Source organism: Anopheles funestus, chromosome 3RL (genome assembly GCF_943734845.2).
Source record: "Anopheles funestus chromosome 3RL, idAnoFuneDA-416_04, whole genome shotgun sequence".
Classification (NCBI taxonomy): Eukaryota; Metazoa; Arthropoda; class Insecta; order Diptera; family Culicidae; genus Anopheles; species Anopheles funestus.
In genome coordinates this window covers 1313087-1332517 of record NC_064599.1, presented here as the reverse complement: position 1 = coordinate 1332517, position 19431 = coordinate 1313087, and the positions used below count along the sequence as shown (strand labels likewise).

Genomic DNA, 19431 nt, shown 5'->3' with positions numbered 1-19431 from the left:
AACATTATTCTACAATTTTAAACATTCTCGAGCATAAAACACTTTTATTGTTTATTACACTGTAAAGATTCTTTTATTTACAATGCTTTCTCTTAAATGCGCTCCATTGTGTGTTTATTCCTCTTTTTTTGTAGTGTTTGTATATTAAATTTATTTTCTCTTATTTTCCATCATCCCCTGCTGCTGTTCATTTCCCTTTACTACATGAAACGACCGTGTTCAATATCGTTCCTTTTTTTTCTTATGCTGCTGCGGCTGTATTCGAAATGTGTATGATTTTTTGCTTTTAGTTTGGTTATGCTTCGCAGAATATAGAGTTCGCTGTGCAAATTTGGCTACGTATGTCTGGCGAAAACGATTTTGTTTTAGTTCTGTAATCCCAAAAGTAGTTATTCGTCCTGTTTGCTTCCAGTTTAGCAAACAGTTTACTATTTCAGTTACATTTCTCTTCATAACAAAGTGGTTTTAAACGTAAAACTTGCATTTTTCATAGAACCATGCAACAAAGCATGGTCTGGATGGCTACGCTTAACGAAACAAATACATCTTCATTCAAGTATAAACGGTCCGTAGTCTGGTTTTGTGAAATGGTTTAAATTTTGAATCAATCACTCTCCATCGGAATGTCTAACTGTTGCTCACTGATAGATAAATGCTTTGTTTGGTTGTCTGGATCTGAATCCACGTTCTACACCCTCTTGATGTCGTATGTCCGATAAACATTGTTAGTGATTGTATCAAGCTGATTTAGATCAATGATTTCAGAGAAAGCATGACTGAATGATCATCGCACATGAAAGCATTGTATGTATTAGGGACATGTACAAGGAAGAGAAAAAGAGGAAGCCAAAAACGCTTACAAGGAACGGATCAAACGCGCAACACGGTGTCCATCACCAATGGCACAAAATTAAAGTGTTAGAAACAAAGTAAAATCATTTGAAAGCTATGGGTTAAATACGCTTTTTAGTAAGATCTTAAACAATAAAGATACATAAAATAGTGGAAGAGTGAGCTAGCTTAAGCGTTTAAATCCCAGTATCTAGCTTGCCATGTTATTTCTCTACAATTCTATCTCAGATTCCTCCGCCTCAATAGTTCGTCTTCAGTCTAAAACCGGTCGAAGAGTAATGCAATGAATTGTACGCCTCGTATATAGCCTGAAATACTTCAAAAGCAACCTAGAGTTAGGCCTTGCGCGCGCTGTGGTTTTGATCCATACTTCAATTAGCTTTAAAGTACTTGAAACGGTTCGCAACTATCCACATACTCAAAAAGTTCTTTTCAGTTTAGGCATAAACCTCATCAGCGCATGATTTCCTCGATGTATCGTCAATTTTAAACGTGAGTACATATGCTTACGTTTACACTGGGATTGTCCTTACGGATCCGATCATCGTATGCAAATCTCTAGGAAAGCAAAATAGACCAGATCGACTGAAGAAAAATGTAATCTCAGTATCGGAAGCAAACCGAAATAACTGAACCCCTTTGCCATCTAATTATCGGTCAATCAATTCACAACACGCTCAGTCTGCGATGTAGGAAAAGTCGAGCTTATTACAATTGATTTAAGCATTTTGAACGAATCTTCGAATGCGCGTCCCTGCTGCACTTTGCTTTAAGCTTGAGGTGGATGATTACTTACATTTCCAAAAGTAAAAGAAAAAAGATTGATGTGAGTCCTTCTGCCATAATGCTCGGCATTGTCACCCCGATATAACTGTTATCATATGATTATTCAATTTTATAATAAGACATTATTTCGTTTACTCCTTTAGTTTCCCTTTTTGTAGCTTTGTCGGTTTATGTGTCTTTTTTCCCCAAAAACATCTCCTTCTATGTTCTGATGTTGGTGTGCTATTGACTGGTTCAACTGTGCTTCTCATTTGCAGACCTTTAGTATAGTTTAGTTTTGTGTTTTTCGATCTGCATGGGTGAATTGCATTATCAAATTGATATCATTTCCATGTCACCGTAAATCCAGTTTGTGATAAGCCTTTTCCATCGGATACAGGCTGATTGATCGTAGGTTTTAGAAGCAGTAAAATGTTCTGGACATGCACCGAATAATCCACGCCCACGTGATTTGCATCTTAGGATTTCGCTTCTCTAAACTATCCTATGTTTCAAAAGGATATCTATCGATGGTCCAGAGAACTTGATATACGCAAGATGATATTTCGATTCAGACGGACGACGTGTAGTACCGCTTCATAGTTGTATGCAGCTACTTTTCTTCCTATTTTCACCATTGCAGTTAAATCCCTTGGTTCGCTCTCATCCATTGCAGCAACGAATATTGTGCCGAAATTAACGGCACGACATTCGTTCAATAGTGGGACGGGATGCTCCGTTCAAGGAAATGAAGAGAAACAAAAATAGTCGATAAACAGTGGAAATCGTTCGACTTAAAAGAGTACTTCATGATTTACAATTTACGGGCCATCTGTGTTGGTTCAATATTTGTCTGTGTTAGAAACAGTTTACAATTCACGCATCCTTTTCATTTCCCATTGGTAGATGGAGTATTGGAAAAAGCTTAAAAACACCCCAAAAGCCAGACAGTGCCTTGACAGTACACCGACAACAATGCATCTTCTTCAACGAAAGCCTCAACAGTATACGTTTACTTATGGCAATTATGTATGAGTGTGGAGCCTATGTTACTTTTGGGTATATTTTCAGCGCTACATTCGTAACTTGATGGATTGGTTACCTTTTTTGTAGGGTATTGTTTTGTTTTTTTTTCTTCCCTTCGTCTCTCTCCCTCTTCCTCTCTGTCGCATCGTGTTACTGACAAAATCTACTCAGTTCCATTCTTTGCCGTACACATGTGCTACCTTAAGGGGATTAATATTAGTACAATTTATGTGTTTTGATTGAATTCAAGCGTTTGGAAACGTAGGGAGATAAAATACAGGATGTATATAAAACTCAACATTATAAATTATCGTAGTTGTGGCGTATTTTGCCAAATTTCCATTCCATTTCCTGTCTTTCTCTACGCCAATTGTTTCTTATTTACCTTCTTGTTTTATATATACTTTCACAACAAAGTATTGCCATTACATTCTTGTCTACCGTGCACGGCAGAGCGTGTTCTTAAGCATTTTTGTTTTGTTTTGTTTAATTGTTTACAATTCTTTTCACTCGTCTAACCGAATGGAACTAAAAACCACATTAACTAGCCATTAACATCGGTTTTACTGTCGTTTGCTGTATTAGCCGCCCATTTGCCACTATTTTCCTTCTCCATGCTCTTTTCGTCTTCAACATACACATGCACAGTGAGACACACAAAGAGAAGATCAATTAATTATCCTTATCGAGGCGAGTGCGCACACACATACACAGACACACCAAGGGGGGTACGTACGTAGTGACGAGAAAGCTTATGTGGTGCGCACTTTCTTCCTCCGTTAGTCATAGGACTACAGGATTTGATTTGCTAATCTAACCATGGTGCCGGCAACCAATTCGGTGGCAACGGTACTCCCTCCATTCGCTTCATCAGCATCATCTGTTGCACTTATTATTTTTATAAATATGTAACATCTATCCTTTCTTACAATCTACAGAGTTCTTAGCCTTCAATCTGCCTTCTGATTCATGTTATTTTTTTTGTTTTGTTTTTCAGCGCCACTCGATATATATCATCATATATCATTTTCAGGTTTGTGTTATCCGAAATTTCGATTATATAGTTATCGAACGATTCCCAAGAGTCCCATTGTAGGTTACACGCTATTCGTACGCACGTTTATAAATGGCAAACTAGGACAGCGAGTTAATTTGGAGTGAAAGGATGGACAGTGTAGCCGACCTATTTCGTGAGAAAAGAAAACCCAAATCATTATTGAACTAAACAAAAGATAAAGACGACTAACCTAATACATCATACAATGTCCCAATAATTTGCCATAAAAGCTGCCAGTTTTAACTATAGCTGCTTGCCAGAAATAGATACCATGCGGAAGATTGTTCAATCTAGGGCAACAGTGTTCCCATATGAACGCACAACACAATACACAACCCACCCATAATATCTACGTTCAACGATTACTTATTCGAGAGACATCATTCAGCTTAACACGCCCAACACATTAAAACTTAGGTCAATTTTTAAAAATGAAATTTGCATAAGCCCCGATGTGACGCGTTCATCGCACAAACCTACAGAACTGGGAAATTGCAAACGAAACTAAACTAACAGAATGGATCAACCACTCCAAACCTTGATCAAAATGCTTCTCATAATCATGAAATCATATCTTAGAACGAATAACACCCACCCATCACAAGGTTCCATTGCGTGGCGGGTGGACCCGGTTACCGAAAATTAAATGAATTCCTAGAGCAGTGCATGTAGGTTTGTGCGTACGCGCCTATATGCATTACATTCATAAATCAATCCCTTTTGCTTGTTTTCCTCGTATGCTACGGCTCGTTCACAAAGATCCTTCCGTCTGTCACCAACTGCTACCACCAACTATTTAGTAGTATCAGCGTTTCTTACTAGAAATATGACCTTACGTCCTGCGGCATGCGTAGGCTCTCTTTCTTATCCCCGACTTATTTTCGTTCGCTTCGCTCTTTTTTCCCCTAACTCTAGGTGTATGTTTGTCTTCTCGCACTGTTCGGCGATTTTTAAGTCTTCCTCTTCTTCTGCGTTTCAGCTAAACGCACGAACCATTGGCTTGCGCCGAGGTTTACTATGGATGTTGCTGCGTTAGAGAAAAGGGAGCTGTTTTTTAAAAATCACCGTCACTCGAGTCTATCGAGTAATCTCAGGCGTAGAATTCCCTGTTGTTCGCGTTCTTGGCGTAGGTGTTGGCCGTCGGTGATCGCTTCGGTTCATCCAGCGCATACGAACCTTCGTCCTTTTTTCTCATCCGGTAAACGATAAACATTACCACCAGTATTGCGCACAACAAACCGACGACAGCCCCTCCGATCACAGCTAAATGTAAAGAGGAACGAAAATATATTGATAAGTTGAGTACGATTGTCTCGTTGTGGCCTGTTACAACTAGCCGACCAGGAAACCCACCTGCCAGAATGCCAGGCTGTGCAAAGAAGCTGGCCGTTCGGTCATCGTTCTTGGCATTCATTATCAAAACGCCACTACCAGCACCGTACTGAGTGTTATCGTGATGATTGATACTGCCTTCTGTGGGCGTTATGTGATGCCGGGGCAGTCCAGCGAGATCGAGGTCGTTCTCTCCCGTTTCGAGGATATCTCCAGCTCGCGAATAACCTCCGCCCGATGACGACGATCCAGGTGGGGACGAAAGGATTTTCGGTTTGTTATTTTCCTTGCCAATGGGCACTGTTGCATGGAATCAGGTGAGAGAAAAAAGGTACACTCATAACTTAAAACGCACTCGAACGATGTAAATGGTTACAAGAAAAGAAACAAGATGTCAAAACACACTACACTTGAATAATATTTAAAATAGCTAGCTTGAACAGAATGCTTTAAAAAACAAACTCAAACTCAAACCAAACGTGCTCTTCTGGGGCAATGCCTCGTAAGCGCACTTGAACATCATTATAAGGGAGTGAAACAAACTGCAAAACAAAAACATAAACACATTTACCGAATGGTATGCTTCTACTCCCGTTTGTCACCCGAGGGGTGATTTAGAGAGCGATGGGCATTATGAGCAGATGGACAAGGCACATGAAGATGGGGTGATCATGAGATGAAGGTTGTAAAGATAACATTCCATGATAATGGGAGTAGTGGACATGAAATTGTGTTAGTTTTGACGTGAAAATAGTACATAAAATATTATTTCTTTATAAGAAGTAGAAAATGATGATGTTAAAATGAAATACGTGAAATGTAGAGGGTGTATTGTGAGTACAATTTCATCATGCTGCATAAAGTGCGTTAGATGAAGATGAATATCTTAGCAATTTTAAGGATTGAAAACATGGTAGCAATACAGAGCAGATAAACAAACAATAATTCATGCAGAACAGTTAGAAAGAAGTTAAATGTTGAACGAAATAAAAGAGAAATCACTTGGGTTCAACAAACGAACAAACAACGTTTTTTTTACAAGTAGACAGAAACCAGACCATAAAAATGTCAATCAGAAAAGACAGACGGTAAATAGTCAGTATGGTTCAGGGAAGGGAGGCGTTAATCAAGGTTATAATAAGAACAAAAAGAAACCTACAGGATGCCTGTTTTTCACGTATTGAGTAAACGATCCCGCGCAACACGGGACACTTATCTCGAGCGTATAGTAATGGTATTTGCACATTCGATTGTTTTATGTTTTGTATGTTCCACAGTGATCTTCCACCTATGGTGTTAGGCTTTGTTTCGCTCTACTTTGGAGGAGTTTGATAATGTTTGTTTTTTTTCCTGCTTGATTTAATGTCTATGCTTCGAAGTTGTACCAAATATTATCACTGCACTTGTGCCATCCGCAGCAGGTAGGAATGATTCCCTACGCTCCAACGAGAGACGTCGCTTGCGGTAGCAACCCACAAGCAGACCACAAGTGCAGTGATCAACATGTAGTAAGGAAACGTAATTTGAGGATAAATTATAATACAAATAAAGCCATGCAAACAAAACTGACTATCTTCGTCGTCGGTGGTCGATGGATCAACGTTGGGTAGGTTGGTGTCTGTGTAGAGATCATTATCATCATGATCACCTGAACCTGGCAGGTTATCGCTGCCACCGCGCAGTACGTTTAGATTGCCGCCAGACGACGACGAAGACGATAGCGACGATCGACTCGAGGTGGAATCTTCGTCATCGTCTCCGAAACCGGAGCCAGAAGATTCGTCGTCCTCTTTCTCTAAATCGTCGCGCACCTGAAATGTGGATGGGAATGTAGTTTAGCAATTAGCTTTGCTTCAAATCTTAGCTTCCATCAGGGTAATCTTACTTCACCGCGGCTTCCGGAACCTTCCAGACCTTCATCGTCAATGTAGATATCATTTTGGTTCGATGGTGCTGCACCGAAGGACGAGCTACTGTCGAGATTAAGGTTCCGATTGTTAGAGTTCTGCAAATGTAACGAAACAAAAAGAAGCTAGATAAGTTTTCTCTGCAATAATGACGACGAGTGAGTAATAAAATCGTTTCAGAACTGAGCTCCAACTTCAACACTACACTCTATTTCCCCGCTCGAACTCGTTCGCTAGACTGAAGATTCGGGTGAAGGTGCGATACCGTTCCCTCGAGGCTACCTATGGATGATGATGACGTCTTTGGTCGGAGTGTCCTACTTTATCGTGAATATCCTTTTCCGTCACCCACCCGCTTACCCCTAATCCGCTTTCTTACGTTTGTTCTCCTTCCGCTCACTCACATACGCACACTCGCTTTCTCTCCTCTTTTCCACAGCTCGACAAACGAACGTAGGACAATCGTCTCAACTTAGTTATTTCGATCACAATGCCACGTTCCTGCCTCAACTCACTCTCCGTGTCTGTCTCGTTCTCTTTCTATCAGCCGGACAAGATCCCGTAAACATTATTATCGATTTTCGGTGCGTTACTTCGGTTACGCTAAATTGCATAACTCTGATAACGCACCGCTGCTGAAAGTCGCACGAGACAGAAAGGAAGAGAGTACCGTACAGTTCGTTGTGAATTAAGAGAGTAGCTTTCATTTCTTCCATCATCCCTGCAAACACTGGAACCCGTTACGGGGGCAAATGGAAAAACCGTCGTGACGGGCAGGTCGCATGGAAACACACACTCGCGCGTCATCAGCATCGTTAGTTAAGGGCTTCGAGAGCCCGAAAGACCGTAAGGCCGAAAGGGATCCTAATTAAATTACAAACACACCACACCTTTTCTTTTATATACATGCGGAATTGTATAAGCTAACGATGCTTGGCGCGGCTCGAACCTAATATATTTTAGGTAATGTCCAAGAGCTTGCCACGTTGCGGTGGAGGGGGCTTATCCATTTTTAAACCTGCAGTTGTGAGGGGAAAAATAATGCTTAGAATGTGTGTGGTTTTTTCCCTTTTGCAAAAATATTGCACTGACGGCAATTTCACACATTCTCGGAAGTGTCCTTGTCTTTCGACTGCGCAAAGATCTACAGTCATACGGACCGTGCAATTAACCTTTCGCAAATATTTCGGACACACGCATACACATCTCCAAGTAGGAAGTCTTTGGAGGAGGCCGGACAGACTGGCCGGGAAATGAATGCCGAATTTCTATTCCAGCAAACCTGAATCATTGGCAAGTAGTCGTTTTCCACAACCTCTGGCAAATGCACACCATTCGCAAATGGTTTCCCGCTGTGCAATGCTTCACAATAGCATACGGGACAGACAAACCCTAGAGTCTGCTGTTCGCCACGTTGCACAGGAAGAGGGTCGCACTGCACACAAATACATTCCACTGCAGTGTAGGATGGTCATGGGACAGAGGCGGGCACAAATGTCATGCAAAGCACATAAATAACACAAAATTGAAGACCGCTCCCGGCCCGTTCCGAACCATGGAGGGTCCTTACGGAGGGTGAATCTTTTTCTTTGTCCCTTTTGAAAACCGTTTTACTGCCTTCCCGGAAGGATAAACTGGCACTCACATACACCTACACTGGTGCACACATTCATGCGAGAATTTGCAGTGTGCGGCTAGCAACAATGAATTACAATCGAAGTTCTGTTCAATTAGTACCTAAAAAAAAGGCAGGTCCTTTAAGGACGCATACAGCACTGGGCAGAGAAATACACACTGCTACACGGTACGAATGATACGAAATAAATGCACTGCAGTAGTCATCGATTGTCCGATCAGTCAACTATGGGGAACTCCGCACAGAGGCGCTCAAAAACATCAGAGTCACTGATGAGGCAAGTCAGCAGTAGCAAACCCAAAAAACAGACACGAGAGTGGCCGAGATCCAAGAGTACACCTCTCCTGGAGGAAATCTCCAACGTACGTGGAGCTTCGCTCGTGACGGGTCAGATGGAAGCTTTTGAGAACATTAAAATCCATGCTTGTTTGTTCTAGATTTAATTTGCTCACCAATTCGCGAATTCTAACCTTCGTGCATCTCATCACACTCACCGTTCCAGTCGTCTACTTGTATTTCCTAGCCGATACTCTCCAATGCTGTTTGTCTCCCATGGTGACGGGGATAACAGTGTCTCTCTTCTGCTTCATAAGAGTGAAAAAAACAAACCCTACCCTTGCAAACTAGACATGCTGCTGCTTGCTATGTATCATCCCTTAGGGACTGGGTGTTTTCCTTCCAACCGATCGAAGCTCACCATTGTGCGCCCTCAAATAAACAACCGTGCTGAACGATGTACATGCGCGCGCGAGAATTCTCGAAACATTTGGCTCTCTTCAAATACGGACATCCGCCGAGAAGAGAAAAGCTCCATGCGATGCTCCACAGCCTCCAAATTGAAGATGAAAAGGCGCAGCTCCAACTTTTGACACATCTCACACCCATCTCATCTCACTTTACTTTCATCAAGCTACATGCGGTTATACTAGTCTGAAGCTTTCAATTCCAAAGCTTTTCGACATCGCTTGCTGTTTGACGTTTCTGAAAGTCCCAAGCTTTTCCAAGCAGTGAAAACAAACATATCAAGATTGCGTTACATTTCTGCTGGAGTTGATAAAAAAGATGGGCCTTTATGACAGGAGTAAAATATTAGTTTGTTGCAGAAAAAAACATTATCATTATCTCTGATTCCATATTTTGCTACTGAAGTATGTCCAGATTTCATATATTGAATATGAAGTTGTGTTTCATCCTGCAAAAGCCTGACAAAATGTACTGAAAATGTCTCCTCATTGCTGCAAATCTTCAAGAACAAACGAAAGATCCAAAATAACCACATGAAACCGCGTTGGACACGATAAAGCGAAACGTTCGCGAATTCGAAACGCTAACAAGCAAAAAGACCAGAATGGAAATTTGACATTAAAAAACATGAGAAATAAATAAGCCAGCATAATGTACTGCTCGGCCTTGATGGCAAGCACTGATAACTGCAGGGGCCTCCTCTTCACGAAGGAGGAGCACTTCCAAAGTGCCGTGCAATGTTGGAGTGTCGCAAAGCGCATCCGACGGTGAGACTGTATTGTGCTGGAGGCTTCAACTAGATTGCAACGAAGATTATTGTATTTTTCCCTACCATTAGCTACTTCCAAAGCATTTTGTTCATTACTTTGCGTACGGTCGCCTTCATGTTTCCGCAGGCGGTATGACAAAGACATGAGGAGGCTCTATCACCGAGATAATCGGATCAGTTAATGATCTTGCAAAGAAAACAACCGAAAAAGTGGTCCCGTTTCGTCATGTCGATAAGGTTCAATGAAGAACACCTTATTTAAAAGGGTAATCAATGGTGAAATAGACATCAAACGATTTGTAAAACAAACCAGCTATTGGCTGTTTTTGCATCTGACATATTCGGAGAACATCTTGTAGCGTATTGCAACGGGATATTGGGTATATCCAATATGTTGGAATGCGGGACGAATCGATCAGTCTTAATGAAGTGGTACATCGTCCTCGTTGCTGTAAATGTTTCTACGATGGTATTACATATCACAACTGGTGGTTTTAAACTGAACCAGAGAAACTGAGATTCTGCATTAAATGTCATGAATAATGTAACACCAACTCTACTAGATCTTATGTACTGTAAAGAATCTTAGACATAGCTCGATGTCCCTTTAGTTTTCATGGAATAGAATTATTTTATCTTCGCCAAACATTACAAAATATGATAGATTATTCTCAAAGAATATTGAAATAACTCAGATTTGTATTACCAAGTATTCTGTTTTGAATGTTTCACCAAATTAAAATAAAGGACAATTTTATTGAACGCATCCAACCAACCATACCTCAGAATATGGAAGTATATTGACCAAACGACACCATGCACATTCCCGCTGTGTACGTTTTGCGCAAGCAGAGAACTCGGCGAGACAGGGAGTTGCTACAGGAGAAGTGCAAAAATCTGACCACATCTCGCATCGATGTCATCTCCTTGCATATCTCCTTCGCCTTCGCCGTACCACCATCATTGCCGTCCGTAGTTTAAACTATTGTTTTCACGATTTTGCTCCAATTCACGAGTATGACAACGAGAGATACATCTAATGTGCCGGACACATAAAATGCCCAGCCATCTCCGTGTGGCAGCAGCAGGCAGCAGGCAGCAGGCCAGTAGCAGCACGAACACAACTCGCTTCAAATTGGATGGATGCATTTTGAAGTTTCGAGTCCATTCTAGGATCTGAATTTAGTTCACTTTATGTTTGCGGTTATGGTCGCGTGTGTGCGCTATGCCGAGAGAGACAAATGAGGGGTGAGCTGGTGAGGCCAGGGGGGGAGAGTCCGGAGAGGGTGGGATTACAAAATATGACCAACACAAACACATTATTCACCGCACTCTCGGCGTTCTTCCAGGCATTCCGGACATTACGAATTCGGACAATTCGGTAGCTGCGCGGCGGTCCAGAGCGCCTATTGTAGGACGTTCATGTATCGAATAAATTGAGTGCATGCACGGCCGCAAGAAAGACGGAGAAAAAAGGACACACATTAGACTACGCTAAAAATGAAGCAAAATTTACGACAGATGGATGACGATGCCATCATCGTTATTTCCTCAACCAAACCCCAACAAACCAGAGCACACAGAGTCATAAAGACAAATAGCACAGTAAACAAAGGGACAGCATTGTGTTTGTAACGGTTTCATGTTATTCTTTTCTCTTCATTTTGCGTCTCTAGCTACGGAATCCGAGTCTGATCTGTCCGTACGATGGTTTATTACAATTATTTCAAAGAATTATTACAAATATTTCAAACTCTACAGTCGATGTGCAAGATCTCTTAGATATCAAGTAAGAGTAATGTAGTGCGATAATTACCGTTGACAAATCACAACGTTCAGCATCATAAGTAATGAATTGCAGTGTTTTATAGTTCCAAGTTATAGCGGAAACGATGCTTCACTTAAACATTCGACACGTCACGATTCAGCGCGAACAAAAATCTAAGTGAAGTCTCGCAATACTTATATCAAATACACCAATACTTGTCATTCCTTCCAATATACAGCTCATCTGTTACGCAAAGGAAATAACACATCGGATCGAAACGCTTGTTCAAGTGTTACTAGTACCGATGTGTTGAACAACCGCATTCTAATGTGATCACTAATTTAAGCGTTCCGATCGTCATATACAAATCCGTTTTCTTAAGCACAATACGTCACAATTTGTGTTTTTTTCTAAGACCTAGCAATGGTGTGCGATATATATGGCGATACGCGATTGACGAGAAGGAATTCTAAACTTATCCATCAATGCCTCCATCTTGATCTTTGCCGAGAGCTAAGACGGGCGAATTTCCCCAGCTCGTCAGTCCATTAACCGCAGATGTTTACCTTAAATCCTGTACCAAAATCCCAAACATTCCGTTCCCATTTAGTGTTTTCGGTCCCTTTTTCCCAATTTTTGATCGTGTAGAATTTTCGGGGATGAGATTTTTTTTTGTTTCACTCCCCTCCCCCCTCGGAATTTTAAATCGACCGAACGTGCTTGAGCATTAGACAGAACGCAATAACAATAACTGTTTGTGCTGTCTTACGCACGCACGCACGCATACAGTGATGTTTGATTACGCAGATGAATTTTCTATTCAAAATCCCGGCCAAAAAAGAACATCGAAGCAATCGAATTATTAAACCAAATTGCTCCGGGTACGTTCTGTATTACGTTATGTTCTACAAAATGCTACTATTGATTCAACTAGTTTTGTTTACTGTTTGCCACCGCAATTCGTAATGCATGTAACAGTCGGGGAATTAATCACTTCGTTAGAGGAAATGTTTTTGATTTCTGCGAAAAAAGAAATCAAACTAAAAACACAAAACACAAACATTTGCACTGCTTTACAACTCACTTTTGCCTATTTTGCATGACGGAATTTTCAAAATATTATTCAGCAAACACAATGCTGATAACACATGCTATGCGAAAAGACGAATGCGAATAAACTTCCTAGAATAAATAACAAAAAAAAACAAACATACAAACAAAACACGACGATAAGATAACCGTGTATTAAGATTGCGGCCACAATCTGGAGAAAGAAATCCAGCACTGTTTACCATTCTGCTGATCGCTGCTGTCTGATGCGCCGTAGATGGGATTACGCGATAGGGAAAGCTTCCACTAATTTTTAATTGCCGATACAAATTAAAAAATCGTACTCGATTAGTCAGCCGTGATAAGAATAGGACGGACGAGTGGGTTGCAAACACCCCTGCATAATCAACATCACATTCCAAATGCATGATGTGTGATTGGCAGGATGTCTCATCAGCGAACGGAAAAGAGGTTTACAATCGATCTCGCCACCGGCATGATGATGGATGCAATTCGAAACGTTGCCAACATAGTTGTGGTACTGCTCACACACATTGGTAGGTGGATGCAACTTTGACATTCGCATAAATCAGCTGAACCAACGTTCTGCTCCGGCAGCAACCCTTCCACCGTCTCTGTGTCTTTCGATTCCGAATTTCTCATGGAGTTTGCAATTTATCAATTAGCACCCCCCGGACGGCCCAAGTCTTTCTTGGTTGGTTGTCATTCGTTCGAGGGACGTTTAGCGGATCGATACGAGGCATTGCAGAAGGTGTATACAACTTGGGTGGAACATTTTCCATTCCTCAAGGTTTCTATTCGTTCTATGGACGTCGGTGTGTCGGGGCCCTCCCAAGAAGCAAGACATCATTTGCTGAAGAAATGTTTGCTCGTTCAAGCATCGTCTTGGTCGTTATCGGGCGGAAGACTCACCAAAACACAAGACACAATCTTCACTTCCGTCGACGCCAAAGAACTGCTCCGTTGCATCGCTTCATAACGTTCGCTGTAAACGGACGGAGCAGAGCATCGAGTTGGGGGCAGTCCACGACGACCAAGGACCACGAACCGGATATTTAATTCCAGCACGATCTTTCATCTTCCAATCTAACAAACGTTCGCTTATAAACAGCTCGCCTTAGGCCGACCGATAGCTTTCCTGTCCTTATCGACTTCCTTTTCCTTCTCCTGTTTGCCTTCTCTGTGTGTGTATCCTGGGCAGGAGCAGGATTAAATTCAATTTTATCTTCGCTTTAAATATTTGCACCGAGCACCAAATTCGAATGAGAAAATTCGCGTTCATCCTTTTTGATGTCCATTTTAGAATTTTCTGCCGCAGAAAATAAGGAGCGACCGATCCTTCCACCTTCAGGCGAACATAAATTTCTACGATAAGAAGGAGCAGGAAAGAAATTCAAGGTCCGAAAACGCTGGCAGGCGTCGCACCGTGATCAAAGACCAAAGCGAAACCCGAACGCCCTGCGGTCAACTCAGCGCAACTCCACGAATCAAAGTGATATGGCGCGTGGGTGATTGCTACAGGTGTGCTGCTTGTATACTTTCCCCTCTTGAGTATGTGGCTCATCATTCCCACCAAGCAGGCACCAGGCCGCATATCAGCTCCATTCCCGGTTTGGCTTGCTACTAAATGGAACCGATAGACCATTTAGATCTCTCGCACACATACTCCAAGTTACCTAAAATGCGAAGGAAGCAACTGCAAAAGAGCAAAGGTAAAACGCTCCGACAAAATCATGTTCGTCGCAATCAGGCGCCCCTGCACCGCGCCTTCAACACTAACGACGGAGCCACGATGTTTACGTCTGCCGAACGGAGGATGTCCGTAGAGCTGCAGTAACAAAAAAACCCATGGCCTCAAATACGAGGGCGTCGGAAGACGTTACCGAGTCAGCGCCATAAGCGAGGGATGGAACCAAACAGCAACAACAAAAAAAAGCTCAATCGCCCACGAAAATTGACATAGCCCCGGACACGCTGTCCCTCCTCCCTATTCCGAACCGGTCCGGAGCTGCTAGAGTAGGCTGATTTTCTTTCGTCAACAACTTTCCGTTCCAATACTGCATCAAAACTGCCCCCGGGTATTGGTGCGGTAGCCATGTTGTAACACCTGGTACTAAAACCATTTCTACCAGCAAGGCGCACCAGTTACTACAGCGGACAAAAGCACGGGGGCCAGAAACGAACCGGGGACCGTCTTACTTCATTGTCAAACTGAACGCCATCGGGTGTGTTTTCTTATCCTGCTGAAAATTGGAACGTGGAAAGCAAAACAAAAAAAATGCCTCATTTCTCAAAGGAAACAGGACAACATCAGAAATGCAATTACTGTAAAGGCCATTTTTTCAACTATCTCACGACGTAAAGGAGTTTAAGTGAAATAAAGTCGTAAGTTTAGGGCATATTGTACCGAATTCTACATATTTCCATGAGAAATTTGTAGTAAAAAGCCGCAAAAACACAAGACACGTACCAACATATCCGTAATTATGCTCTTCTTCCAGGAGATGAAGGAATTCATCGGCCTTACGGACATCGGTTGCAAAAGATGAGCAAAATAAGCAACGAAACCGCAAGGTCTTGAGACTGTAAAGAATGGACATTATGAAGAATTCCTATTCATTTTTCACTCATCTGTATGCGTGACCGATTAATATGCAGAAATTGATGACAAGAATGGCAAACAATGGCAGCAAAACATAGGAATTCTTCAGTAATCGATAGATATAGTTAGAACTCTGCCAAAACAGTCCCTCGGTGAGTATTCATCCAGAACAGTTGAAAATCTATTTTCTCAATAAAGAGACCTTATGGAGATAGAGATCTTATTGAAAGCTCAACTAGTTGAGGACATTTTGGCAACCATCATACAAAAGACCGGTCTTTTACGAAGGTATCTTTCTTGTGGTACAAAACTCGTATGGAACACGAATACATAAACAGCATGCTGCTCATTAGCATTAGCCGTCGTTCTATCGAATGCTGTTCCAACGCCGATCGTCCTTGATCAAAACCGTCCAGTCAGTCTATCAGGCGTATCCCTTCCCTCGTACAGATCAGCCGTGCAAAGTCCATTAACAAATGGCGCTGGCATTTTCTCACCTCTCAAGACATGTTTTCGCGCGCGCGGAGGTGTTGTTGCTGTGAGAAAGAAAAAAGGGCCCTAATGTTGTGTACGGGCCCAGGCAATCCGTCATGCATCCGGTCGGTCCTTAAGTCACCCACCAGGCTCAACGACCCAAACTCCTGCCAAATCGAAACGAAGAAAAGCAAAAAAACAACTATTCGCCGACATTCAAACACTCCAAACTCTAGGCAACAGCACACACGTGCGTGTAAGCAGCCACACGGGAGCGCCATCTGGTGGAATGTTGGTCACAACTCCTCCACATTTCTGTTTCTGCGGGGTGCGCTCTTGCCACCCGCGGGGGGTGGTGGGGGTAGTACTCTATTGCGTGTTCCCTATTGTTGCTACGAGACATAGTTGGGAGCTGGTGTCGTTCTTGATTATGGCACTGCGGCCATCGTTTGCGGTTCTCGATCATCAGCCAACCCACACACCCTCCCACGGTACCAAGGGATCCAAGATTTCACCAATACACCCTTCACACACACAGCCGTAAACCACACCGTACGCGCTTCATTCATTCATTCTTTCCAAGCAAGTGTTGGAATCTTGGCTTTTGCTTACATCTTTCTTTTCTCCAACTCACCGTTTCTCTTCGTGGAGCCAAACGCAATCGTGATTGTTTCTCTCTTTCTCTTTCATCTGTACCCATGGTATTGAAACGGAAATGAAAATCCTTCCATTCTCTTTGGGGACCTTTCTTCTATATCGCGGTTTTGTCTACAAACAAATTGTCATCAATCGCCAGCTTCTTTTCTGTGGGACCCTTTACCACTCCCCTCCCCACCCTCCCCACCTCTTTTTTATTGGCCGCTGTAGAATGTCGCGAAGATATCGGCACGGCGGAAGCAGTCACAGGGCCCATAAAATCAATATAAATACACAACATCCCACCAACACACACACACGCGCGCACACGAGCGCTTATACACAACAACGATGCGTGTTCTCTTGCGGTCGCATGCACACGCACCGTACGTACGCATTACAAAAAAAACCTCGCTCTCTTTCCGTTGCACACAGGCCTTCTCCATCACCCAACCTACTCCCCCCAATCAGACACCCACCCACCCTACATTTCTTCAGTTTTTTTTGTTACGTTTCAGCAGCAGCCCACACCTTCCCAAACGCAAAAGGAAAGCACCCGCACAACTACATGCGCAACCCTGTAGCGCTGTCTGTATTCCAGGCTCGGTCTCAGCTATAATTCTCGCTCTCCGTACATCCCGTTCTTGCTCGCTTCCTCTAAAAGGGATAGCCCTTTTTCGCTTGCTTTTCCTATTTCACTCTCGCACCTTCTACTCATTCGCTGTTCATCTCATTTCACGTCGTGTGGATGAACAGGGTTGGTTGGTAAGCATAAAAAGTGATGTACAGACAGGTGTATGTGTGTGTGTATGTATGCATCGAATTGCTTGTCGGCTTAACATAGATGAAAAGAGGAGGAGAAAGGGGGAGAGGAGCGGGATCGCGGGATGAAAAGGGATCGTTGGACTGATCATAAACTTGGAAACGGTGTGAGCAGTGAGAATAACGTCGAATGATCATCATCATCTCATCACGAACAACTGAAGATGATGATAGCGACACATACGAAAGGGACTGGGACTGGCGGGAAGAATTCGTGGAAATAAAACAACATCGGATGAGGCTGGTGCACATATACACACATACACATTCACACACAGCACTATTAGCGGGATCATCTTTTACAGGGCTGAAAGCCGACCGCATCTCGTTCCCTTCGCATAGGGAACCTTTCGCTTAATCCGATTCGTTCCACACTTTCCAAACGATGGTAAGGGCTATGCGTGCGTGCGTGAGCGAGAGAGAGAGCGAATGGTTCTGCAATATATCGTCGAACTGAGAAGGCTACGATGTTTTGAACGAGCAACAGCAGCAGCACCAGCTACTCGTCATGGTTTGTTGTCCAGTTTTTCAACTTAAGGAATCGGGAAAATGGGCAATAATAATACCTGATCATTCTCGGCAGCAGTCACCGTTGTCCATGGGATCACGACTAGCAGCACCACCAGCAGGAAGGTGGTGGCAGCCGTCGTCGTTGACGAAGCGACCAGTTTCCGCCGGTTGTCATCGTTCCTGCCGTTGATGAGCATTTTGAGCGACATATTTTAATGCTGATTTGGAATTGAAATTCAGATGCGTTTTCCACTTGACGGTGTCGAGGACACGATTAGGAAATTGTGGGCTTTTTCACTACAAACACCACACACACACGGGACACACAACGGCACGGCTCTAGCTACTTATTTGGACGGTTTATTTTATTTTTTATCTATTATTTCGTGTTTTGCGACCTGCGCTTACACACGTTAGATTTCCACTTGCACACACACACATACACATGCAGAGACACTTGTACGCAACTTGGGCACGGAGCGGAAGGTGAAGTAGGCCTGAAGGTGCCGATGGAAAATCTCTTACCACTAGACAACACTGCGTGCTCCTACACACAATACGCACACACACAAACACAATCACGGTTACACGGGAAGGCTCCTTCCTTTCCAATCAAGGATGAGGCGAGACACACACACACGCACGCACGGTTATACACACTCTTTGCACCGTACACAACTCCACGAGGCGGAGAAAAACGATGCACTTGGTTGCTTTTTCCACCAATTTACACCTTTCTCAGCGGATGTGCGTCGCAGGCGGTTTGGATAGCTGCACCGAACACCACAATTTTGATCGCAATCCTAGCAGCCGATGCTCTGTCGTTGTAATAGTTGTTGACTGCGTACGGTGCTGCGTACGGTTGTGCACGTTATGCTGCGAGCAGGGCGACGATTTTTCACCACAATTGCTTCCCAGCGCAATAGAACTCGAGCGACGGTGAACATCAACGCACATTCCTGGCGTACAACGACGACGACGACGACATCCGGACGAAGAGCAACGCACTAACAAAAAAACACACGCATACACCTACTAGTCACACACACACACTCGTTCTCACTCTCTTGTGCGCTGTCTCGACACACTCGCTATTTTTGCTGTTTGCTTTCTACAATTTCAAGCCACAAACTGGACAATTATTGCAAACGAATCGTGCACATAACCAATAACTGTAATAACAACGCACAGCTCCACGACTGAACACTGTGTAAATCGTGCGTCAATCTGCCCTTTTCCACAGCTCTTGGCTTTTTGCTGGTTTTTTAATGTTCCCGACAGCTAGTTTGCACAGCTCCGCTTTACACAATGTACGAAACGTCAGACGTCTGACAGTGTCCCAAGCAACGCTTTTCTAACGTTTGACAGCGGAGCGACAGAACAGATCAATCCGAGAAGTTGATTCGTCAGCCACAATTCGACCGATATCAAAGTGATATTGCATTGTATTAGAGAAAGAT

At 43.0% G+C, this 19431-nt stretch overlaps 2 protein-coding genes across 4 annotated transcripts in view; one reads left to right on the top strand and one right to left on the bottom strand.

The window, feature by feature from the left end:
- The window catches only part of LOC125768233 (protein brown), a 120519-nt gene that overhangs the window by 80067 nt on the left and 21021 nt on the right, over window positions 1-19431 (top strand). The gene's annotated exons all lie outside the window — the stretch shown is intronic.
- LOC125768248 (syndecan) lies at window positions 25-19319 on the bottom strand. 2 transcript variants are annotated; one of them, XM_049435641.1, is made up of 5 exons: window positions 18028-19319; window positions 6918-7037; window positions 6681-6843; window positions 5054-5332; window positions 25-4963 (listed from the first exon to the last, which is right to left on the bottom strand). In XM_049435641.1, exons 1-5 carry the CDS (start codon window positions 18178-18180, stop codon window positions 4791-4793), a joined length of 888 nt encoding a protein of 295 aa, XP_049291598.1. In that variant the 5' UTR covers window positions 18181-19319; the 3' UTR covers window positions 25-4790. The 2 variants fall into 2 exon arrangements, with proteins under 2 accessions (XP_049291598.1, XP_049291597.1); XM_049435640.1 differs by having other exon boundaries at window positions 6603-6843; window positions 18028-19318.

Excerpts from the sequence above, each read along its gene's own strand:
- LOC125768248 (XM_049435640.1), bottom strand. The coding sequence starts at position 18,180 with ATGTCGCTCAAAATGCTCATCAACGGCAGGAACGATGACAACCGGCGG. Across the intron at positions 7,038-18,027 it reads CTGCTGCCGAGAATGATCAG|AACTCTAACAATCGGAACCT; the intron begins GTATTATTATTG and ends TTACATTTGCAG. Across the intron at positions 5,333-6,602 it reads GACCACCGACGACGAAGATA|TGCCCATTGGCAAGGAAAAT; the intron begins GTCAGTTTTGTT and ends TCCATGCAACAG.